Below are 25488 nucleotides of genomic sequence, written 5' to 3'. Positions count from 1 at the left end.
TTAAAAAGAATGTTTAGCTATTTTGGGAGTTCAGGAAAGGCAGAGGTGGCAATAAGTCGTGGACCTGAAACGTGCCCTCATTCAACATTTGTGGCCTCCTAAAATATAAAAGGCAAAGACTTGTTAAGGCCATAGAAGTCATAACCACAGTCCTTTATTAATGGTAACTAAAGTGGATCAGCTTATGAGCTGTGTAAACCCAAGGGTTTTGAGATTTACCCTTTCTTTTCCAAATCAAAGTTGGCCTGGGTAAATGCATAACTGAGATCTTGCATTTGGGGAAATGTTTCTAGGGTCTAATGGTATTAGCCTTATCCCCATGCAGGGGAATTATTTTATAACATGATTGTCAGGAGTGTGATAAATCTGTCCCTCCTTCCTGCTTTAGTTTTTTTCTGTATTACTTATCATCATGTGATATAGATTCCATATTATTTATTTTTTAGTCTCCCTTTATTAGAATGAAAACTCCATGAGGACTGGGATTTGAGTCTGTTTTGTTTACACCTATATCTCCAGTACCTAGAACAGTTCCTGGAACACTGTAGATATCCACTGAATAGGTGAATAAGTAGATAAGTCTTCAAGGGTTAATTATAATTTTTTTTCAAATTCCTTGAAATACAACTACCATAAAAATGCTTCTGGTGAAAGATGAAATTATAATGAAATAGCTGACATTTGTAGAATGCTTTCAGCTTTTTATGAATTCTCCCCCAGTTGCATATAGTCTACTGGCAATAGTGGATTTGGGGTTATTAATTGGGGTGCACAGAGCAGAATGGAGACTGGGGAAATAGGTAGGAGGGCCTTACTATATTTCATTCAACCTAAGATACCATCAGTTATAAGGTTCATCATATGTGCTATTAAGAAAAAAAAAAATACTTCTGAAACTTAACATACTCTCAATGCAAGACAATATCCCAAGACAGAGGTGGTAAAATGTGGAAAAATATGTCTTAATATTGATGAAATATGGCATAATAGTCTGTCAGAGTTGATGAGGACATAAACAAAAGTAGAATCAGAGATATGGAGAAGAGCTAATCTTAAAATATATGTCACATGTTGATTGATTGGCTGTGACAATAATAATAATACTAGCAGACATTTTTTTTTTCCCGGCACTTAGTTCATGCCAGTCATTACTGTAAGAACTTTACATGCGTTAACCATTTAATCCTCACATCATCCCTGCAGATTGTTTGGTATTTCTTCTCTAATGAGGAAATTGAGGCGTGGAAAGTTAACTGTCCAAGGTCTTAGAGCTGGAAAGTAGCAGAGACAGGGTTTGAACCTAGGTAGTCAAGTGCCTGTGTTCTTAACTACACTGCTATAAGTCGAAAAGATTTAGAATCGGGGCACCTGGGTGGCTCAGTCGTTAAGCAGCTGCCTTTGGCTCGGGTCGTGATCCCAGGGTCCTGGGATCGAGCCCCGCATCAGGCTCCCTGCTCGGCGGGAAGCCTGCTTCTCCCTCTCCCACTCCCCCTGCTTGTGTTCCCTCTCTCGCTGTGTGTGTCTCTCTCAAATAAATAAATAAAATCTTCAAAAAAAAAGGTTTAGAATCAAGGATGACTAGGCACAGACTTGGGTGACAAGATGGATGATGAGACTGTCAAGGTAGATAATGCAGAAAGAGAGATTTGGAGAGAGGAGTCGCAAATCCAGTTTTTGTTTGTTTGTTTTTTAGCATGTTGAGTTAGGTAGAAAGGAACGGAAGCCTAACCATGAAAGACCTAGGCAGAACAGTTTTTAGTACCTAATGGGTTAGACATTGAGGACGAAAGTGAGATTAAAGTTGGAATATTTGGGATCCAGTGACCCATTGGTGGTAGTTGAAATCATGGGATTTTAATGAGATCATATAGGGAGAAAGAAGAGGATGAAATTCTAGAACACCAATGTTTAAGGGAGGTACTGAGAAAAAGGTTCTAGCAGGTAAGAATAAAGGACTATATGAGAGACAGGAGGGAACCAGAAAAGAATGGTGTCTTGGAAACCTAGGCAGGGCATTTCAAGAAAGGTATAGTCAAGAGTGTTGAAAGTGTGGGGCGCCTGGGTGGCTCACTTGGTTAAGTGTCTGCCTTCAGCTCAGGTCATGATCCCAGGGTCCTGGGATTGAGTCCCGCATCAGGCTCCTTGCTCAGCGGGGAGCCCACTTCTCCCTCTGCCAGCCACTCCCCCTGCTGGTGCGCTCTCTCTCTCTGACAAATAAATAAATAAAATCTTTTTTTTTTTTAAAAAAGAGTGTCAAATGTGGCAGGTTAAAAGAAGAACTAAAAACGTGTTCATTCCATTTGTCAGAGATGGCTAGGGAAGGTCCATGAGGAAATGTGAGGGGGTTGGATCAAAACAGAGTGGATAATATTCAACAGGAGACAGGGCAGTTTCCCCCATCCTTTCTTTAGGAAGTGCTTTGTATTCATGTGTAGTGAAATGACAGTAAAGCTTTGAGAAATTACCTGTGTGTAAAGAGTATATAACTTAGAAGTACTCTGTAGATATTTTGAAATTTTTAGGCATTTTTTTTTTTTTTAATTTGGAAGACAGAAATAGAGGAAGGGTATTTCAGCCACTCTTTAATACGGTACAAAAGCAGCATAAGAGCTTAAAAGGAGAACCAGAGATTGTGAGCACTTTCATTGTAAACTGAATGAGTTGCCCATAAGGAAAAAACCCCTACCTCTTGCTATTTCACTAACATAATCCTATACTTTTTACTTATTTATATCAGTTAGAAGGAGTTGATAATGTCATCACAGATGACTTAGTGTATTGAATTATGTACAAGAGGACTTTGGACAAATAGCTCTATAAATGTTCTATTTCTTTGTCTTTTGGCTTCACCCTTATTTTTTGGGTCTAATAAATGCTGATGCGTTAGCCATATTTTTTTCTCTGCACGAATTATGTTTTCTCCATCTAGGACTACTTAGGCCTATTTTTAAATTTAAATGTAAAATATTTTAATGAAATACTCTAGCTACTATTAATATTTGAAGGATATTGGGTTATTACCTCATGATGATTTCAACAGAAATCATTTGGTAGAGCCTTTCTTTGGGGGGTGGGGATCAAAAGACCAAGGATTTGAGCTCTGTACTTTTTCTAATTGCTAGCTATATGATCTTGGTCAAGTTACTAAACCTTTCCCCCCCTCATCAATAAAATGGGACTAGTAATGTCTTTATCACAGGGTTTTGAGAGTACAGCATCACTTTGTAAACCTTAGAGTGAAATGTAAATGTACTAAAATCACAAGAAGTAAGTTAAGTCAAATTTAGGCATTGGCATGTGGGTAAATGTTTTTAAAAAGCCTCTGGGGGGGGAGGGGGAGTCAAGGAGGAAACCCTGATTTGTAGCATTTGCCCAGTTTAGTGTTGGATATATACCGCATTTGACTATCACAGAAGACATCACCCGAGAGGGACAGTGTTGGGAAGAGCGAAGCACAGCTGCCTCTTAAGGCTCCCTGAGCCAGCTTCAGTTCTCCACAGGCCTTATGGGGAACCTTCTATACCCAAGAGTTGCATTAGCCATGAAGAAAAGGCAAAGCATTCTATTGAAACTAAAATCATAATTGAGCAATTTTCCTGATAAGAGACTTTATTTTGTAATTTTGTTTTGGGTTGTGAAAACAGGATTCCTTATTAAAAATCAATTCCTTTGTTAATTTAAAATGGTATCCAGTCTTAGGTGAATTTTGTGAGGTGAATATAATACAGATTTTGTCTAAAGCTGACAAAACTTTCTCTCAGGAAATTGATTCCTGTGATTGAATTCCTATATACCTGATTGCACACATAAAATATACTTGTAAAAAGGAACATGTATTTTAGAAATTAAAACATGTGTTTTAAACAGATCATAGGTAGTTGCTTACAAGCTGTTAGTAACTGGTAGGTGTGACCAGTTAACATTGCTAAGTTGTACCCAGCTGGTTTTTAAAAATGATAAATGTACCTTCCTAAAGGCAGTGTGGCGGAATAGTTGAAAGCCTTGCACATTAGAATTCCTGGGTTCAAATCCTGGCTCTGCAGTTTCTTATTACATATCCTGGGGCAAGGTTATTAGTGTCTCTGGGCTTCAGCTTCAAAAAAGGAGGCAGTAGTAATAGTACCTCCCTGGTCAGGTTGTTGTGAGAAATGAGGAAGAACTATGCAAAGAGGTCTGAGAGCAGTGCCTGACATATAGGAAGTGTTTGCATCATTGTTATTTTAAAAGTTTTAAAATTCACATACTTGGCCAATCTTTATTGTACACGGAATAGATTATTCCTAATTTTTTCTTAAAGTTGATTCTGGTTATATTCGAAAAAAAGATAAAAAACCAGGTACTTTATTAATTACACTGTTGGCACTGAAATAATAATCACTGATCAACTCCTTTTCAAGTTAAGTTACTTGTAGTTTCTTGGCTGCTACAATTCAGGGTGGGATCAGTAATTTTGCTGTACTGAAAGCACACAGTTCTTTCACAAAACCCAGGAGAGAGGTTGAACAGGAATGTTGTAAAGCTCCTTTTATAGAGGAGGAAACTGATCAGTCAGTACTGGGTCATAGTATTTCCCTTTTGGGACACCTCTCACAACTCCTTTCCCTCTCAGCAGAGTTGGGGTGCCAGCTTGGGGTTGGCACAGTATTTGCTTCTGCCTTCGTTAAGCACTTATCATTCATTGTTGTAGAATTGATAGGTGCATCTGGCAATTTACTGTTCATATTCGCTATCTCAGCACCCAGTACAGTACCTTTCACTGAGTAAGTGCTCAGTGAGCACTAAGGAGTGATTGAATAAATGCAAGGGGCATTTCCTTTCCTTTGTATGTTCTGTACAGACGCTTAGAGCAAAATCTTGAAGTTTTTGCCCACTGATAAAATGTGTAATTTGTTTGGTGTACAATTTAGCTGTGGCCAGTGGACTTTTTCTTTTCTCCTCTTTTTCTCAGGCAGAAAGTATAGAAGATAAGAATACGGCTAAAGTCCATCGTTGTCAGCTAGAGAAGGTGAAATCACAGTGTGACAGGCTGACAGAGGAATTAACCCAGAATGAAAATGAGAACAGAAAACTGAAGCTAAAATATCAGGCTTTGAAGGACCAGCTAGAAGAAAAGGTAAAAATACGAATGAATTCTAATTTTACTTACTCAGATTTCTTCTAGTATTTCTTCTGGAATATATTTTATGTGATTTTTTTTTAAAGAGAGAGTGTGCCTGCAAGTGGGGGGAGGGGAGGGGCAGAGGGAGAGGAAGAGAGAGAAAGAGAATCTTAAGCAGCCTCCACGCTCATTACGGAGCCTGACGTGGGTGGGGCTCAATCTCAGGACTCTGAGATCATGACCTGAGCCGAAATCAAGAATTGGTCACTTAACTAACTGAGCCACCCAGGTGCCCCCATTTTATGTATTAATAAATGCTAATTGTAGTCTTTCATAGGAAAGTTATATTGGTGCCACAAAAAGAATGATAGAATAAAAATCCAGCATTCTAATAAACTTTCAACCAACTATTAACCATCTACTACATTTGATTTTTAAATTTCTTCTGGATCTTAAAATAGGAGTTTAGAGGCAAGGGTAGCAAAGAAAGGAATTCTGGTTTATTGAGGACCTGCTATATGTCAGGCATTTATGCCAATTGATTTACATGTGTGTGCTTACTCAGTTCTCACAGCTCTTTGGGTTAGATTTTATTGATCCCTTTTAACCTATGAGGAAACTGAGGCTCAAAATAAAACCTGTAATAGTTAAGTGCTCACTATGTGCGAGGCACTTTTAATGCTCATGGAAGTTTTATGAAATCGATACTATTATGCTCATTTTTTCGGTTTCAGAGACTGAAGCTTAAGAAGGTTGGTAACCTTGGAACATCCCTAGCAGGCTTACTGCTTTCCTTTCAGTAGATGTGTGAATTTATTTTGAGTATCTGCTATATATATCAGGCATTGGGTAGAATACTAGGGACTTTGAGAGTCACTACTTCTGTGGCAAAAGTCAACTAGGAATAGAAGACAGAGTATTTTTCTTCCACCAACTTCCAAAAAGGATTGGTAGTTGGGTATTATAGAAGTCAAATGTAAAGATGACCATTGAAGTACTTACTGATAGTAGAATAAGACAACATAGACAGGGTCAAATGAGTCCCGTACTTGATAAGGTTACATGTATGAGGAAGGTGCCACCACTGGGTGGGGTATCATAAAATGCTTCACACACCTCTAGGAAGAAACTTCCTTAACCACTTTACTAATCTTTTCCTCTTTATGTTTTCTGCAAAATTCACTATACTTTATAGGTATATTTTTTTACCTTTCTAGTAATTGTTAAAATCAAGGAAATAAGATACAGGTTTGGTGTTTATGATTGAATGTGCTAAATTAAGTTGCTAAATTTAGGCCTACAATCTTGACAACTGCTGCAATTTAGTTCTTATGTCATGCTTTGTTTTGAGTGTGTCCAGTGTTCACACATATTTACTGTATCTGTTGCCAGGGTGTAGTTGCTGTGGAGATAATGCTAAATTTCCCAACTTTTTCATAATTAAAATTCTAGCCAGAAGATTGTGTTAACGTGTTTTATACTTACACATTTGCATTTAAGAAATAGTGGTGAAAATTTCTTATGTTGGGATGTAAGTTTACCTTGCTCTGCTTAAAATAAATGTTTCTTCACTGATTCTATCTGTGATGTTCTAGATATATATGTGTTAACACACGTTCATATAAATGGAACATTCACCTTACGACAGAGTTTCAAGAGTTAATGATTGTATTCCATAGCTATGTATTGAGCATCCAGGATGTGGCAGGCCTTGTTCTGGGAGCTGAGGGTTGGATATAGATAAGACACGGGTCTGCAACTGAATGCTTGTAGACAGATCATGAAAAACAAAATCGCTTTCAGTTGTTAAAACTGTATAGTCAAGTCTTGACAGTGTGTGCTAATGCAGAGAAAAGATGTCTCTGGAGTCTAACTTGTGAGTAATCTTAAAGATATAATAATCTTAAACACACAAATGTAAATATATATGTATAGCTTCTATGCTTGCTTTTCTTTTAGAAATATTTTTTGTATACATGATTATTACATACTTTGGATTCACTTAGCTGTTTGTGTTGACCTGTGCCATAGTATATGGTTACATATGAATCAAAATTTTGTTGGGTCCCGCCATCTATAGATAGGGCTCTGCTCTCTGAGAGGCGGCATATCATTAGTGGGTATGGGCAGAACGTTGAGTGTAAATCATTTTCTAGCTGTATGGCTTTAAACATATTGCTTAAAACTCAAAGCCTCAGTTTTATCATCTTTAAAAAGGTATGATGAGGGTGCCTGGGTGGCTCAGTTGGTTAAGCGACTGCCTTCGGCTCAGGTCATGATCCTGGAGTCCCAGGATCGAGTCCCGCATCGGGCTCCCTGCTCGGCAGGGAGTCTGCTTCTCCCTCTGACCCTCCTCCCTCTCATGCTCTCTGTCTCTCATTCTCTCTCTCTCAAATAAATAAATAAATAAATCTTTAAAAAAAAATAAAAAGGTATGATGATACCTCTACTATAGAATTAAATGTGAAAAAATATATAAAGTGCCTGGCAGAGTAACTGATATCTAATAAGCTATCAATTAGTAAATGCCATTATTTTGTTATTGTTGTGTTTCCAAATAAATGCTGCTCGTGGTTCAACCAAGCAGTCAACCAGTCAGCAAGTATTGATTGACTGCCTGTGGTCCATCTAATAATGTTAGGTAGTGAAGGGCCAGGGACCTGGGAGTAGGAATTATTGCCGAACTATGCAGATTGGAAGTTTAGAACCAGACTGCGTTGAATCACTTGAGACAGATGGCCCACAAAGGAGGCTCCCTTGTGAAAAGAGCTGGCAGTTCTATTAGCAAGTGATATTGAAGGCATGTGTGTTAAGCAAACCAAACAAATGGGCAGTTTTATAATTATGTTTTCTATTTGAGGGCAGGAACCCAATCTTGATTGTTTTTCCATCTCCAAGATCAGGCACAGAGCCAGATACACAGTAGGTAATTTGTAAGTGAATTGTGGATAAAGAGGAGTGTGTGTGTATGCATACATACATGCTTGCACATACGTGTAATATGTAGATAAAATATGGGTAACCTATGAGTATATGTACATTCATTTTGTGTGTGTGTTGGGGGGACAGCAGACTGCAGAAAATAAAAACAAGAAAACAAGACGAAGATATATTTTCAGTGGAAAAAAAAAAAAGTCCCATGACTTATAGCCCAAAGATTACTATGTAAGCAATGCGTTGAACTTGATAAATGGGCCTTAGGGCTTGAAGGGGTTTCAAATGTGATTCTGCTATAATCAAAAGGGATGCCTTTCTTGTTTACCTAACATAGCATTATTCTCGCATGCCCGTCTTAGTGGCCGAAGTGGCACTTCCCCTCTTTTTTAAATGTCTTGCTACTATTTTGACCGCTTACTTTAGGTCTTTGTTTCTTGTCATGTTATTACTTTGTAAGCTAAGAAATGTTAAAATTGCATCACAATTCATGTAAAGCCATTAACATCAGCAGCCTGAATCAGCAGTAGAAGATAGCTGTTAGGATATATGTACAGAATAACTAACTTTGGCATATTTTCCTCATGTATTCAGTGGTGATATGTGGTAATAAAATGCATTTTTTCCAACATCTGATTTTGCTTTAACATCGAATGTTATTTTTTCAATTTTACATGACATAGAGAACAAGTATTGTGCAACCCACAGAATTTGTATGCATTTAAAACTTTATTATGAACTTCGTACTGGGGAAAAAGCTCTCATGAAATGTTAGGTAGAACTTTGTAGTGTCGTTGAAATTTATTATTCCTTTTGCTTAAAATTTTAAAGGAAAATATTTGATTTCTTCTTTTGTTCTAAAAGGATCTTATTAATATTAATCTTTTTATTCTCTGGCATTTACCTGGAAACTCATAATGCTGTTTGTTTTATCAGAAATATATTTTTATTGGTTTCACTGGAATCTGAATCATCAAAAGAGTTAGCATATAATTAAGCCATTTTTGCTCAGCAAGTCAACATCAAAGTTTACATAGTGAAGATTTTAAATGTCTTCTTTATACAGACCTGTATCTGATCCAACTTAAAAAATTTTTGTTAAAGTAGGTATGAGTTTACTAATGATACTGGCCATCTTTGGGGAGCTTTCCAAGTAATTTTGTAGTGTATTAAACATTGTTTTTAATTTTGAACACGTTTACATGATGTTTTAGACATAAATATGGTGTCTGAAACTAAGAGAATATTATTTTGTAGATTGTTCTGTTTATACTGTGTCTATTCTCTTGAACCTTATGTTTTGGAAGTATGGCTGTTTTATGAAAAAATATATACAATATTTTGTTCAGGTATTTTTATAAGCAGTGAGAAAAATGGCATGAAAAATGATAGTAATGTTCTGAGATTGTTTTCCTATGTCCAATGTAGACATAATACATTAATTTTCAGATATTAGAGAAAGAGTAATTTTATTGATTACATTCATTTTTATAAATTCTGAAATTGTTTAGAAAATTATTTTGTTCTTTAAGAGGGAACTTTAAAAATTATAAAACAGATTTTCAGTTTGGATAATGCAGGGTACTTTATAGGGAAGGTTTAAAAACTCACCTGTGACCTTACCACCTAACTCTCTTGCATTCGAGTTCTGGTGGAATTCTTTTTGGGGTTCTTTTCTACACACACAGATACACAGATCCCATTTGGGATCATTCGCCATGCACAGCTTTGTGTTCTGAATTTGCCTGTGTCCTTGAACATTTTTCAAAGTCAAGTTTATTTGACACCCAATATTTTATCTGGTGAATGTGGCATTCTCTTGTTGATTACATTACTGTGTCTTTTCTATTTTAAAATTATAGATCAAGTAATTTCTCTCCTGTATGATCTAGTACTTTCCATATTTGGAGCTTTCATTTGTATTTGTTACTGATTTATGCAAACAGGCTTCTTGCTACTAGATACCCAAATCTGGAGGAAGCCAGAGGTATCCACTCTCCTCATTTTGCTTTTCTCCTTTAATCCACCCATAATCACAACCATATGTAGAACTCCCCCCGTTATGAGAGATGCTGTCACATGGGTACACATACCTTGTGGCTATAGCTAGCCATGACAGTGTTGGAAGATTCTTCAGTAGTTTGTTTTTCTGCCCCACAAGAAAATCTATGTGCTAGCTTTTATTTTTAAAAAGCAGTATCTCAGTGTTTACAAGATCACACTGGAATATTGTGCAAAGGTGGTGTTTCCCAAAACACTTTGCATCAGTTTAATTCTGAAGTATAAAAGAACCTTAAACAATATTAATCCTCCACCACCTTCTTTTATAGATGAGGCAGGTCTGGCTCAAAGAGTTAATTGACTTGCCCAAGTGCACCAGCTGTCCATTGGTAGAAATGGAAATAGGAATCAGGCTTACCAATTCTATTTTTTTTTTTCTGTTGTACCAGAATCTATAAGAACCAGTATATAGATTATATAGGTTATCTGGGATTCTTAGCTAGCTCATATATTTATTGCTAATTTATGTAGTATATTGAATTCTTTCAAGCGGATTTTTTTTCTATTCTTTCAGGAGATGAGAAACTGTGATGACACAATTAGGAGACACTGTAAGGCCACAGATTTTGTGACATCCGAGGCTATAGTGGTTTATAGGAACCTAAGTGTTGAGTAGATCAGGATTCATAGACATGTATTTTTGTTCTTTCCCATGAAATGCTTTATTCAAATTATTTGTGAAGTGACACCTAGCAACATATTTTAAAGCTACTATTATATTGGATAAAAACACTTAGGGGAGATATTTTTCTAATACAAAATATGGATCTTTGAAAAACGGTAATTCTCATTTGCAAATGTAATTATGATGCCCATTTTTACAGATGGTGGAAACTGAGGTTGAGAGTATAATACAGTGACTCGCCCAACATTTACAGCTTGTGGTGGAAACAGGATATGAGCACAAATTCCTTTTATTTTTTCCCTTTATTTACTACCAGTAAAATGACTCACATTTATATCTTTTCATTGAACTCATAGTGTTGAATTTAAATTTAGGGTTATTATATTCAACAGATTACCATATACTCTTTTATTTTTTTAGCTTGACACCAATTTTGGAAAAGAAGTCATCAGTGATTTTGTTAGAAAAATCTAATTAAAACCTGATATTACCACATAAAATATATCTGTGACAGGAAAAAAAGAATCAATGTTGTTTAATTTTGTGTTTTGGTTCTAATTTGACCATCTGTTTAGGATTGGTACTTCTCATCATGTGGAAAAATATATATGATTGTCAACTGTCTATAAAGTATTCACTACTTTGCAAAATCACTGTTCTGTATTTTTTTACTAAGAATTCTTTGTAGCAGGCAGAATTCTCCGATTTTAATTTTTTTTTTTTTTTCAGAACAGCAAGAAAGAAATAGAAGCAAATGAGCTGCTGACTTCTTTCATTTACTATAGTGTTTAGTGTTTATACTTTAGGCCATCCTTAGGCAGGACTTACTATTTCTTTGGTGCTTCATCTATTTTAAATTGTGTGACTAGAATAAAGGGAAGAAAGCTGTAGCTACCATATATTAATTTGGAGGCAAATTTAAACCAGATACTCTAAATAAACACTGACTAAGATGTTATGAGTAATTTCCTGTGAAATTGCTGTCATCTTAAAAAAAATGAAGATAAGATGGTCAAATTAAAGGTAAAATTACAAATTTTGTTTTGTATTTATTATTTATAAAGTGCTTTTAACTGAATCCCTTATAGTCATTAAGTCCAGAGTAATCTTTGACTTTTACAGAGAGTTGGCTGAAACATCAGAGTCCTTACCATGTATGAAACATTATGCCAGATTTTAAGAAACAGGTTTAGAATGCAAAGGTGGGGCGCCTGGGTAGCTCAGTTGTTTAAGTGACTGCCTTCGGCTCAGGTCATGATGCTGGAGTCCCGGGATCAAGTCCCACATTGGGCTCCTTTGCTCAGCAGGGAATCTTCTCCCTCTGACCCTCCCCTCTCTCATGCTCTCTGTCTATAATTATCTCTCTCAATAAATAAATAAAAATCTTTAGAATGCAAAGGTGAAGTGACTATGCATTGATGGGGGGCAGTTATACATACAGCTGTGGCAGAGACGGGGCAAGAAATAAAGGCTGTATAGAAGTACATGTGGTCTCTACTTTCCAAAATGGAACATGTGTGGAGAAGCCATTTTCAAACACTATTCCATTGGCAGTGACCTTTCCTACCAACCATTTACAATCAAAGAGGTTGATTTTAAATGAATATAGTGAGTGAAGTCAAAGTTTGCATCTTTTTCATCCCAGATTTCGACTTGATTTGAGAGGACTACCATTTAATCCTTAATTCGTTGAGTGGTTGAAAACTACAAGGGCCTGAGAGGAAAGTAGTCTTGTTGGACACTTTTCTTTAAAATCCTGTACTACTGTTAGTTTGATTTCATTTAATTTTGAGATTGTGAGTGATACCCATAGTGTCGGAGTTAGGCTAAATAATGGCACATGCAGCTGGTTGTGATGTGGAAAGCCAAGGGGAAAAGGCTGCATGAAGCGTTCTATATTTGTTTCAGTGCTTTGATGGGAGTTAAGCAGTCCTAGCTTGCTTGCTTCGGTAGACCCTAAAAGGGAACATAAAATGAATGTCCAGGTTTGTTTTAAGTGAGGTTTTGTTTTTTTGTCTTTTGAGTTTTTTAAAATTACAACATAAAGTGACCCTATCCATTTTGTCATTTAATGTCAAATGAGCAATATTCTGTAAATTTTAGGAAAACAACCAACAGGTTCTCATTGTTCACATAAGTTATATTATTTGGAAATTTGTTCTTAAACTTTTTTTCCCCATATTCTTTCATAAGAATAAATGCATGCTTAAGTATCTTTTAAGAAAAAAAAAAGAAATCCTGATGGTTTTTAAAGACACTAAGCTTATAAACATTTCTCTGGTGATGAATGATACATTGTTTTCTTTTGAAAATTAAACAATGTTCGTTCCAAATGCATAATTTGAAACTCTAGTTGTTTGTTTCTTTGTCCCTATTTTGTTTCAGAAATAGAAATGCATCAAAAGTGGCTGATTTTAAATAACGTTATTTCTGTTTCCTAGCATTCGACTTAAGAGAAATACGTAATAATTGCAAAATGGTCCTAAAACTTAATAAATGCGTAAAATACCGTTTAGCAGTATTTTTGTTTCCAACTTTGAGTATTAATTTCTAGAGTTTATCCAGTACATATCCTGACACCTTTCTGATTATGCTGCCAGTGATCTTTGTATTGCTCAATATTCTCCTAGAAAAAGATACTAAAAAGCCTGAGGCAAGAATAATTTCCTTAAGTGGGGTTAGAAGTTTAAATCTGAATTTGCATTTTTTTTCTGTTTCTGTTTTATGGATAACTTTCCTACGCCTGCCTAAGACTAGGTTATGGAATTATACCTTACTTTTTTTCTATTAGCTCTACTGTTTTACTGATGCTCTCAGTTCTATTTTTTTTATTATGTTAATCACCATACATTACATCATTAGTTTTTGATGTAGTGTTCCATGATTCATTGTTTGCGTATGACACCCAGTGCTCCATGCAGTATATGCCCTCTTTAATACCCATCACCAGGCTAACCCATCCCCCCACCCCCCTCCCCTCTAGAACCCTCAGTTTGTTTCTCAGAGTCCATAGTCTCTTATGGTTCGTCTCCCCCCGCTGATTCCCCCCCTTCATTTTTCCCTTCCTACTATCTTTTTTTTTTTTTTTTAAATAACATATAATGTATTATTTGTTTCAGAGGTACAGGTCTGTAATTCAACAGTCTTACACAATTCACAGCGCTCTCAGTTCTTATTCTTTGCATACTATTAATTATAACTTCTTCCCCTCCTTTGAAGAAAATAGTGTAAAGCATCTACTTACAGAGGAGAAAAAAGAGTATATCTAACCTACAAAATAGTAACACTTTTATTTTAGGAAGCCAATCTTCTAGTAGGAATTACAGTGTCCTTTTGCTTATCAAATACATAAAAAGAAGCATCTCATTCACTCACACATGCATCCGTACTTAATTCATTAGCAGATCTTACTGGTTCTATCCTTAAAACTTACTCTGCATCTGATTACTTCTTACTACTGGCAGTGCCCTCGTTTTTGTGACATCACCTGGCCTTGCCATTTACAGTAACGTGTTGCTGACAAGATGATTGTCCTCAGTGAGTTTACAGATTAAATTATTGCAAAAGCAACTTACAGAAACCTAAGAAGTCATTTGAGTTCAGAGACTCTGTTTTTTTCATTGTTGTATAGTTGGGGTCTATTCTGTTTGGCCCGTAGAGCATACACACACAAAATAATGCTCACTAGAATGAATGGAACATAAAAGGATATGTATGTTTCAGAAAAATGTATCTATTGACTGCTATATGAGACACTCTACTAGGTATTGGGATGTTTAAATAAAGAATAAGATCTCTACTCCTAGGAATTCACAGTCTGGTAAGGAGACAGACATGAAAGACACACAAAGTAGTAGGAACCCTAGGGGAAGCTCCTATAAAAGTGCCTTGGGGGCAAGAAAAGGGGCAGATATTCCTATTATTCTTAAGAGCTCAAGTTTATCTGTTGTTTTAATATCTGTGTGGGTGAGGAAGGAAATGCATGTTATTGCACTTTTATAACGGGTAAAAAAATTCAGTTTATGACCTTCCCTTGTCCTCTTTATTCCTGAGTAGTGTTGGGTTCACTGAGGGCAAAGGATATACATAGGTTGGATCCATGGAGACTTTTTCAAACTGATCTGAACTGTTGATTTTGGAAGTGCTGCTTTGTTTTTTTGTTTTGTTTTGTTTACTTTTAAATACCAATTTGAACATTTAACATATAGCCATACTTCGAATTTAAAAAATGCACCATCATGTAAAATCTTGTATTTTTAAGTAATAAGTTTGCAAAAAGTAGTTATGGTGTGGCCAAGACTTAATGTTTTATGTGTTTACTTATTTGCTTCTTGTTTTGCAAGACAGTTTGAACTGCAGTGTGGTAATTTTCTAGATGAAACTCCTTTCAGATACCCTGTAATAAGCACAGTAGATCCTTCTCTTTTAGTTGTTCTGCAGTTTCTGCCTTGGTTGGCATTTCATTGTAACTTAACTTCCTTGTAGCTGAGTCAACTCTGTTGGTGTAAGTAATGTGAGCTTTCTTTAGAGAGTTAGATAAATGGCTTCCAGACAGATCCAATTTTTGTTCAGGAGAGTTTCATAATTTGCCTTGTAATGCTAGTGTCCTGGATTTAAGGCTTAGGCGTAGCAGTAATCTTGAGTTACAGAAATATTCTTTCTCAAAATTTTTTTGTGATATGTGCTGGTCTATAGTTTCAACATGCCAGGCTTCCAATAACTTTGAATTATATTATACTTGTTTTAATTCCAACCTTTAATATAATTTGAGCTCTCTCTGCCTCTCATCCTATCTCTCCCTCATCCACTGCTGATGTATTAAAGATGGCCTTGGAGCTGAAATATTGTCATACTTGCTTATTCAAGTTAGTTTTCAATAAAGGAATAACAGTAGCTTTGTATTCATGATTTATTTAGTCATGTGAGTGTGCTTTATTTGCTAAACTCTTTCTTTTTAGATATGTGAAGAACTGTTTTCATGTCCTGTAACCAACCGTATTGGAAATAAAGTGGCTCTTTTGGGACTCTTAAGACATTGAAGGAATCTCATAAACTTCTGCCAAGGAGATAACGTTTTGGACATGCTCTAGTTTTATTGAAGTTCTATTTCCGTTAAGATTGTGTCTCCTTATAATCTTTACAGCCTTTGGGAAAATGAATGTTCTGAGTTGTAAAGAGTGTGCAACATAAATATATAATTAGAGGAACATTTCTCATCCTTTGAATTACAGGTCCATTGATGAAGCCAGTCAACATTGTATATGTGCACATATGTGTGTTTGATGAGACTGTGAGCAGTATTTTTTTTTTAATTTACTTTAGACACAAATGTCAACAGTGTAAGCCTTTCTTGTCCTGACATGGAAGCTTCATAAAATCTTTGCTGTCTTGACAATGGAACTGTACCTTGCTTACTGTGTGATTAGTATACTTTTTGATTAAAAATGCCAAGAGCAGATTTTATGTGCACACAGGGTACATCTCCAGTTTAGATGGATAGCCCCTAGAAGTTTAGTCTTGTGCATGCTTGATGTTTTCTCTCTCTCTCTCTTTTTTTATTTTTAATTTGTGGTTTGTTCTGAATTTCCCAATATGTCACATATTTCATTTGTAACTGTGTTCATTCAGCAGTATTTTTTGTTATTCTTTATACTTTAAGGCTGTATTAGTCCCCACATAACCAGCTGATAACTTCCCTGAGTTTTTCACATTGGCTTTCTAAATTCCAGTTTTAAGAACTTATCTGGCATTTTAATGGAGAGCACTTAGGAGCCAGGGGACTCAAGTTATAGTTATGGCCTCTTTAACTTTAGTCCAGTTATTTAGTCTGTCTGAACTTTGGTTTCCTCATTTGTGGAATTTAGGGTTGAGTTTGTTCTCTTAAGATTCTTTCTCAAACTTAGTCATGGTCTAGGATATCTTCCTTTTTGGATCATACAGACTGCGATAGTCAGCTTCATCTGTATCTGTCTAGTTAGCCTCATCCTCTCCCCCACAGAGAAGCTCCTTTTATGTTCCCAAGACATAGACATTTGTGTCCATTCATGCTGAAACATTGAAGTTGGACTAACTGTATCTTCCATGTTTCTAGAAGTCCAGTCAGTGCCCTATCCATTGTGCCACAAAGCCACTTTTGCTTCCATATTTCTAAATAGTCTCTAAAATACCTTGAGCTATCTAGTTTTATAGAAATATGATGGCTTTTGGTTAATCTTGTGGAATTACTTCTTCTGAATTCACTAGAAAACCAGGGAATAGTCATAATGGTGCCTAAATAATATCATCTCCCCTTATTAATCCATATATCCTCAAATCAGACAGGATGATTGGATTAATGTCAGCTGGTTTCCCATTTCTCCCTCAGAATTAGCTGTGCTTGTTCCATTTGTAGAGCTATTTCTGAAACATGAAACTGGGAGAAAAAGTGCTAATTCATTGGGAGCAATTAGTATTCAGGTAGGTATTCTCAAGCCAGAAGAATGAGGCAAAATAAAAGGGATGACATTTCATGGAGATAGTTGTTGGCTCTATGAGGACAGGAGTCTTAATTATTCACTCTGTCCCTAGTACTCAGGAGAATGTCTTACCATAGTGGGCCTTCTATAAAAATTGTTGAATGAGTGAATAAGTCAATACAGAATGGTATAGAAGTACAGAATAGAAGAGCTTACTTAACTCCTACTAAATTTTAGGTTTTGGAACACACGCAGATGGTGAACAACTATGGTGCACTGTCTGAAACCTACTTAAATAAAAGAACATGGATTTACCTGGAATGTGATTAAGTAAGGGTAGGGGGTTCATTTATTCACTTTTTTTAAAAAAAATTATTATGTTTTGTTAATCACCATACATTACATCATTAGTTTTTGATGTAGTGTTCCATGATTCATTGTTTGTGCATCACACCCAGTGCTCCATGCAGAATGTGCCCTCCTCAATACCCACCACCAGGCTAACCCATCCTCCCAGCCCCCTCCCCTCTAGAACCCTCAGTTTGTTTCTCAGAGTCCATAGTCTCTCATGGTTCGTCTCCCCCTCTGATTGCCCCCCCTTCATTTTTCCCTTTCTACTATGTTTTTTTTTTTTTTTTTAACATGTATTGTTTATTTCAGAGGTACAGGTCTGTGACTCATCAGTCTGACACAATTCACAGCGCTCACCATAGCACATACCCTCCCCAATGTCTATCACCCAGCCACCCCATCCCTCCCACCCCCCACCACTCCAGCAACCCTCAGTTTGTTTCCTGAGATTAAGAATTCCTCATATCAGTGAGGTCATATGATACGTGTCTTTCTCTGATTGACTTATTTCGCTTAGCATAGTACCCTCTAGTTCCAACCACGTCGTTGCAAATGGCAAGACTTCATATTTTGATGGCTGCATAATATTCCATTGTATATATATACCACCTCTTCTTTATCCATTCATCTGTCAATGGACATCTTGGCTCTTTCCATAGTTTGGCTATTGTGGACATTGCTGCTATAAACATTGGGGTGCAGGTACCCCTTTGGATCACTACATTTGTATCTTTGGGGTAAATACCCAGTAGTGCAATTGCTGGGTCGTATGGTAGCTCTATTTTCAACTTTTGAGGAACCTCTGTACTGTTTTCCAGAGTGGCTGCACCAGCTTGCATTCCCACCAACAGTGTAGGAGGGTTCCCTTTTCTCCACATCCTCGCCAACATCTGTCATTTCCTGACTTGTTAATTTTAGCCATTCTGACTGGTGTGAGGTGGTATCTCATTCAGGTTTTGATTTGGATTTCCCTGATGCCCAGCAATGTTGAGCACTTTTTCATGTGTCTGTTGGCCATTTGGATGTCTTCTTTGGAAAAATGTCTGTTCATGTCTTCTGCCCATTTCTTGATTGGATTATTTGTTCTTTGGGTGTTGAGTTTGATAAGTTCTTTATAGATTTTGGATACTAGCCCTTTCTCTGATATGTCATTTGCAAATATCTTCTCCCATTCTGTCGGTTGTCTTTTGGTTTTGTCGACTGTTTCTTTTGCTGTGCAAAAGCTTTTTATCTTGATGAAGTCCCAATAGTTCATTTTTGCCCTTGCTGCCTTTGGCAATGTTTCTAGGAAGAAGTTGCTGCGGCTGCGGTCAAAGAGGTTGCTGCCTGTGTTATCCTCTAGGATTTTGATGGACTCAAAATCAAAACCAAAAATAAGTTTAACTACAATGAAGGGATAGACTATGACTCTAAAAATGAAAAATAAAAAAGATTTTTAAAAAAGGGATTGATAAGATGTTGGTTGAAGAAGGGAAAAAGAAAAATTAAAAAAAAAATAGGAACAGAAGAAAAAGAAAATTAAAGAAATTAACTTTGAAAGACTAAAGAATCGTGGGAAAAAAGCCCTGAATTCTATGTGCTGTATTCCCCTAGCGCTGGAGTCCCGCTGTTCTCATTGATCGGAAAGCTTGGTCTTGGCTGGCTGTTCTTGCTGATCTCCTGGGGAGGGGCCTGTTGCAGTGGTTCCCAAATGTCTTTGCCGGAGGTGGAATTGCCCCGCCCTTGCTGGGGGCGGGCTAAGTCATCTGCTCAGGTTTGCTCTTGGGAGCTTTTGTTCCCTGCAAGCTTTCCGTACAGCTTTGGAGGATGGGAGTGAAAATGGCGGCCTCCCAATATCCGCCCTGGAGGAGCCGAGACCTCGGGGCATCACTCTTCAGTGAGCCCCCAGAGAAAAGCAGTCAGTCACTCCTGTCTCCCTGATCTGTGGCCGCACTCCATGCTCACACGGCCTGTGACCGAGCATTTCTGTCTCTGGCACCCGACCCCATTTGGAGTGTCCAAACCCAGCAGATCCCTGCGGTGTGCTCCCACGCCGCTCCTCCTGGGGGAGGAAGGGGAGTCTCCCCGGATCTGCCGCTTGTTGGGTCCCTGCTGGAAGAGCAGTGGCCCAGCTGTGCCATGGATCACAGTTTATGGCAACCCCGAGTTGCGAGCCCGCACCTTAGCTCCATCTCTGCAGCTGGCTTCCCTGCTCCGATACCTGGGAGCTCTGTGTCACTCAGGCACCCCCAGTCTTTCTGTGACCCCGAGGGGCCTGAGACCACACTGTCCCAGCGAGGGTTCCACCCCCCACTTAGCCACTGGAGCGACGTCCCTCAGTGGAGCAGACTTCTAAAAGTTCGATTTTGTGCTCCGCTGCTCTATCACTTGCCAGTAGCGGCTCACAGAGGCTCCCTCCCCCGCCATCTGTCTTCCTGAATATCACCTCGGATTCACTTCTCTGCACATCCTACCTTCCAGAAAGTGGTCGCTTTTCTGTTCAGAGAGTTGCTGCTATTCTTTTCTTTGATCTCCTGTTGAGTTTGTAGGTGTTCAGAATGGTTTGATACCTATTTAGCTGAATTCCTGGGACCAGAGGAAATTTAGGTCTCCTACTCCTCCGCCATCTTGCTCCTCCCTCTATTCACTTTCATTCTTGAGTATAGCACATGGACAAATGAAAAGATGTTATAGTTTTGTCAAGTGTTTTATTCATTGAAACTAGGGCTGGTCACGTAGGGGGTTGGATGACCGTTTGTTGGAAATGTCAAAGAAAGGATTCTTGAAAGAATAATAGGTAGTTAGACCTACTGATCCCAAAAGTCCATGTGCGTTCATAGTTCTGTGAGTTTTACTTCAAAGGGAGGTCAGTTAGACATGGCCTGCGGACTGTCTCACAAAAGATAAGTGAAGTGGATAATGAAGTTTTCAGTCTTTGGTAAAGAGATTGAATTTATAGAGCCTTTTCTGACAATATCAGTATTTTTTAGGAATATCAAAATATAGAAATAGTTTTGTCTTCTTATTGATGAGTCAAGTGATAGCACAGAAAACTGATAGTGGATAGAAGAAAGCTGGCTCTGAGGGAAATGGGAAAAGAAAGAACAGTTAGAACATCATTGTGAATTGCCTGGGTTTAGAATATCACCAGTTGTCCTCAAAATACTTCAGTAACCCCGATAGAGTATTTTCTTTATTAATCTCACAACAGTGAGAATACAGCAGCAGTCTGGAGGTCTATGTGTGCATAGAAGGAACATCCAAACACACCTCAGTAGCTTCTGAGTATATATAGATCTGCATGGTCATTGATGAAATGATCTTTCCAGTGTTGAATTTGAGTCTTTGAAAAATTTTAAATCACTTATTCAACAAATTTGGGGAGTTTAAAGATGATTATAAGCATGTTTTGCAGGCTCCTGAAATTGGCAGTTTATTGAGGGAGGCTGGTGAAAAACAATTATATTACAGCTTGATATATATATTTTTTTAAAACTGTGATATACATAATATGCTCTGGGAACATTCTGCTTTGGGAAATCATTAAAGGAAGGAGACCAAGTCTTGAAGGATAAATTTTGAAGGATAGGAAGTATAGGTGGTAGGTACATAGCCAACAGTGCAGGGGCGAGTATCCTCACCTAGGGACTTGACAGGAAGGTTGCTTTCTAGTAAGTAAGCTTTAAAATCATCAAATGTTCAGAGCCAGGATGTTAATTTTTCAGAAAGACTCCTAGAGGAGAGCAAGACTCTGTGAAGATATCAGTATCTCTAAAGAGATGCCGTATCAGTCAGGAGGGAGAGTTTGGACAGAAACAATGTGAACAAGGGAGAAGGGGAGATGTACTTCAGTCTCCATTCACACACTGCCCAGGAGAATGGAACACTTGTTGTGGTTTGTTAATCCCTGATGTGTCAACGGACACGCCAGGCTGCCATTAGCGTGATGCCATTTACACATTGTTTCATAAAACAAACTCCCCTCGCCCAGTTTCCTATTCATTAAGCAACATTCTGATTATAATTTGCCTTCCCATCCACATTGGTCTGCAGGGAGAAAATGTACTGGTTATGCTGACATGAACATTCTGATCCATATGGCAGTTATGGTTCTCATTGTAAACTGATGTAGTTAATTGAGTGGCATTCTAGTTTGTACATTAGTCTCTTGTGAGCTTAATGTTACTCTTTTGCTGAAAGAGGACTCCACTCAGGGTACCAAAGGGGAGAGGATCCAGTTCCTAAGTTTACCAAGCTGAGATACATATCGGAAGGATGTAGTCGTCAAGATAAACGCTGTCTCTTAGCTACCAGCCCCATTTTCAAATAGTGCAGCTTCAGGCAGTGTTGTACACATCAGATGTGGTTGGAGACACATATGAAGGCATATTTGAGAAGCTGCAAGTAGTTGACATATGACAGAGTGGGAAGGAGGTGTGAAGCTGGAGGGAAGGATAGAAGACAGTTTGTGAAAGGACTCTCTTCTTTTGGGCAGAGGGTGTTTCGTTTATTTTTTAAAGTAATTTGAGTTGAAAGGAAATATCTTGTGATTCTGCTAAAATGCTATCTTTCCTTTCATGATTAACTTTCATTGAGTGGATGGATCTCTTTATTATTTTAATTTTAAGAGTAGGTAAAGAATGATCAGGTTACTGTGTAATGAGTGAAAGCATAGCTAGCCAGCCACCATGACTTTTGGGGCCATTGTTTATACTTATAATTCTAGTGATTCTGTTACTTTCTTTCAGGTTTGTGCTACACCACTAGAATTTCTCTAGTAATGAAATTGTGCAATCATGATTGAGACTGACTTTGCCTAGAGGGGGGCCCCAAGTCTTTGTAATCTCTTAAGGATTCTTAGAAACCTCTTTTCATTAAATATATTTGCTTACTTGAGACGTACCTCCATCTTGCTTTTATCAAATTTACATGACTCAAAGCATTTATGCAGTATGACTGCATTTGAAAACTTAGACTTTTTAAAAACAATGTTTTGATGAGATAAGGTAGTAATAGGTATTTTTTTCTGAAATGAAACTAACATAATCTTATTTTATATTTTACTTTTTCTAGTATTTCACTAATATTTATTGAAAGCTCAAAGTCTGTTTGTGGCATCAGCTTTTACCCTCCAGTCCATTAATGGCATTATGTTATTAAAATGTAAAGGATTTTTTTAACTTCATTTTCGTTTGGTTACAGAATTACTTTAATTTTCTTTGCCAAGTATCCACTCACTCAGTTCCTTCAGTGCCCTTTTTCCGAATTCTCTGTAACTTGACCTCAGTTGATGAGTAGGCAAAACGTTTATTTTAGTGAAGTAAGGAGACTGACAGGGTCAGATCTGTTTTCTACTACACTCCTTTGAGTTGGTTGTACAGATATTACAAGTGTTTCTTGCCTTTATTTAATAATTAACTTCTGTTCTTTTTATCGATGTTTTAGGAAAAGCATATAAGCAATGAGGAAGAGCACTTGAGGAGGATGGAAGAGGCCAGATTGCAGCTCAAGGATCAACTTCTTTGCCTGGAGACTGAACAGGAATCCATTCTTGGTGTCATAGGAAAGGAAATTGATGCAGCTTGTAAAACCTTCTCCAGGGACTCGATGGAGAAATTGAAAGTAGTTATGAGTTCTCATTGTGCCTTTCAGTTAGTTTCCTAATATATAATTATAATAAGATTTTAATGCATAGTTACGTGGTAGTCACATTTTTATTCTGGCAAGTTTTATGAAACAAAATAACATCTTGCACTGTTAAGAACACGATACTATACCTATTGCATGGTCCTGGGAGAGAAAGTGTACCGTTAATTCATTGAATTGCCTCTATCTCACTCTGTAAAAGAAAATGTCTTATGAGAGAGGCAGCAGTTCTGACAGAAAAAGTATCCTTGGAGTCCAAAGGCCTGGGTTTTCATTATCACAGGCCATTTTTGTTGTTAGTGTATTAATGGCTATTATCTATTGAGTACTAGTTATATTATAGGTACTGTGGTAGCTACGGTGTAGGATTTTCTCCCTTAACCCCTAAAACTACCCTGTCCTTTAGGTACTTTGATTAAATTCATTCTAGAGAAAGCAAGGCTTGGCGAGGTTAAGTAACTTGCCCCTGGCCATGTAGCTCGTTAAATGCTAGAACCAGGACTTTAGACCTTGGTAATCTAACTCCGGAGCTTAATCACATGTCCCCTATGCGATTTGCGTTCCCTGTTAAGACAAATCACACTCAAGTGAGTTTTTCTATCTTTAAAACAGAATATTGCTATCCAGTTTATAGTTCTAATGAAATGAAAAATAAAAACAGGATTGATCATGAATGTTTTTAATTCCTTGAAGGCGAGCACCTCCTTCAGTCTAGGTTGTAGTACTGCTATGATGCATTGCATTGCTTCGATACAGTGGGACCATAACACTTAGCCATCATTTACCCTGTACTGATTTCAAGTGATGAGATGGCAGGACTCAAATTTTAGTGTTATGCCTAAGGGCTTCTTAGTTTTTAATACTTTCCAGGTGTTTCTTCTTTTTATTTTGTCATTTATCTTTTCCTCATATAAAATGATCTTCTCTTTTTGTTTTTCATGCTGCTTTCTCCTCTTTTTTCCTGCTCTTCCTTCTTATTCTTTTCCTTTTTTTTTTTTTTCTTATGTGGTGTTTTAAAGAAAATAGAACTATATTTCTACTCTTGCAGTGCAAGGTATCTTAGGATTCACCTTTAACAGAAGTATCTCAATGAGTAGAATTTGGTGAAGTTGATGGAATTTCTACAATATGTATTCCTATCTACATTTTTAAAAAGGCTCAGATGTCATTTTGAGAGGACTGTGAGCCAAATATGAGAAGTAATTGGCTTTAGAGGAAAAACTCTTTCAGTTTTGTTATAGGGCCTATTCTTTTTCCTGTCTGCTGCTGCTTTTTTTATTTAAGACTTGTCATGTTTACCTTTTTTATTTAATTAATTTATTTTATTAATTTTATTTGTTTATTTACTTTTTTATTTAAGACTTGTCATGTTTACCTATATTTAAGGATGTGTGGCCTTCAGATCCTAATTTCATCTAAAAGAAGCACATATTAACAATGAAATCTTTATTCTATATTTAAGTATTTGCGTCAGGATGGCTTATTTTCAATCACATAGAGACATAGAAATGGTATAATTTGGATCATACTATAAGATATATAAACCTTGTGATGGGCAGTTACAGGCTAAAATATAGTGGGTAGATAGCAGATTACTTAAATATTTTATTTCTTTTTGAGGCACAAATTATCCTTCCAACATACTACAAAAAGCACCCTATTTTATAATAGGCTTTCAGGAATGCAGTAACTTTGGTAATGGGTCTTTACACCTCTTCCCCTAGAGAAAGACATTTAATCCAAGTGATGGGTGGAAAGTAAATCCAAAAGAATGGAAATTCTATTAAGTTTTTTGTTGTTGTTTTGTTTAGAGTACACTTTTTTCATTGTGGGTCTTTTTCTATTAGTAACTTCTGTTATAACAGTTAACCTTCCTATAAACTTGGGGAAAAAAATGAATACCGAAGAATATAACATTTGCTCTCACCTCAAATAAACCACCCAAGGTGTTGTTAAAACAAAATTGATTCTATGCTTTATAGTTCAGAGAGTGGTGGTCCTTACAAAATGTTTTAAAAAATGGAATAATTACAATTATTCTTTGTCATTTGTTGATTTTGATATATTGCTGATGAAAGTTTTTAGCCATTTTATGTAGAGAGTGACAGCTATGATATGAATTGGATAATAGATATGTAAGGAATGAGCCTGAGAAAAGTCCTTGGGAGTATTGATATTATTTCTAACTACCTTTTTCTTTCTCCAGCTACCATATTTATTACTTATTCCACTTTAGTAAATGCATGTAGTGTTTGAAAACTTAAGGACAAACAATAAGCAACGACTATTATAAAACAATTAGGAAAGTGTCTGAATTAAAGTTACATCATTTTCATAGA

At 37.0% G+C, this 25488-nt stretch overlaps 1 protein-coding gene across 14 annotated transcripts in view; it reads left to right on the top strand.

Moving 5' to 3' along the window:
* CEP128 (centrosomal protein 128) overlaps nucleotides 1–25488 on the top strand; it is a 393611-nt gene that overhangs the window by 127260 nt on the left and 240863 nt on the right. For all 14 annotated transcript variants that reach the window (XM_064571430.1, XM_064571438.1, XM_064571431.1 and 11 more), the window contains 2 exons: nucleotides 4949–5113; nucleotides 22949–23125. In XM_064571430.1, the coding sequence (XP_064427500.1) occupies nucleotides 4949–5113; nucleotides 22949–23125 (342 nt within the window). The remainder of the gene's footprint in view (nucleotides 1–4948; nucleotides 5114–22948; nucleotides 23126–25488) is intronic.

The sequence above is a fragment of the Mirounga angustirostris genome, unplaced genomic scaffold (assembly GCF_029215605.1).
Source record: "Mirounga angustirostris isolate CCGP_5_RB_7025 unplaced genomic scaffold, mMirAng1.0.hap1 SCAF_9, whole genome shotgun sequence".
NCBI classification, from domain to species: Eukaryota; Metazoa; Chordata; class Mammalia; order Carnivora; family Phocidae; genus Mirounga; species Mirounga angustirostris.
This window is presented reverse-complemented; position numbering and strand designations above follow the sequence as displayed.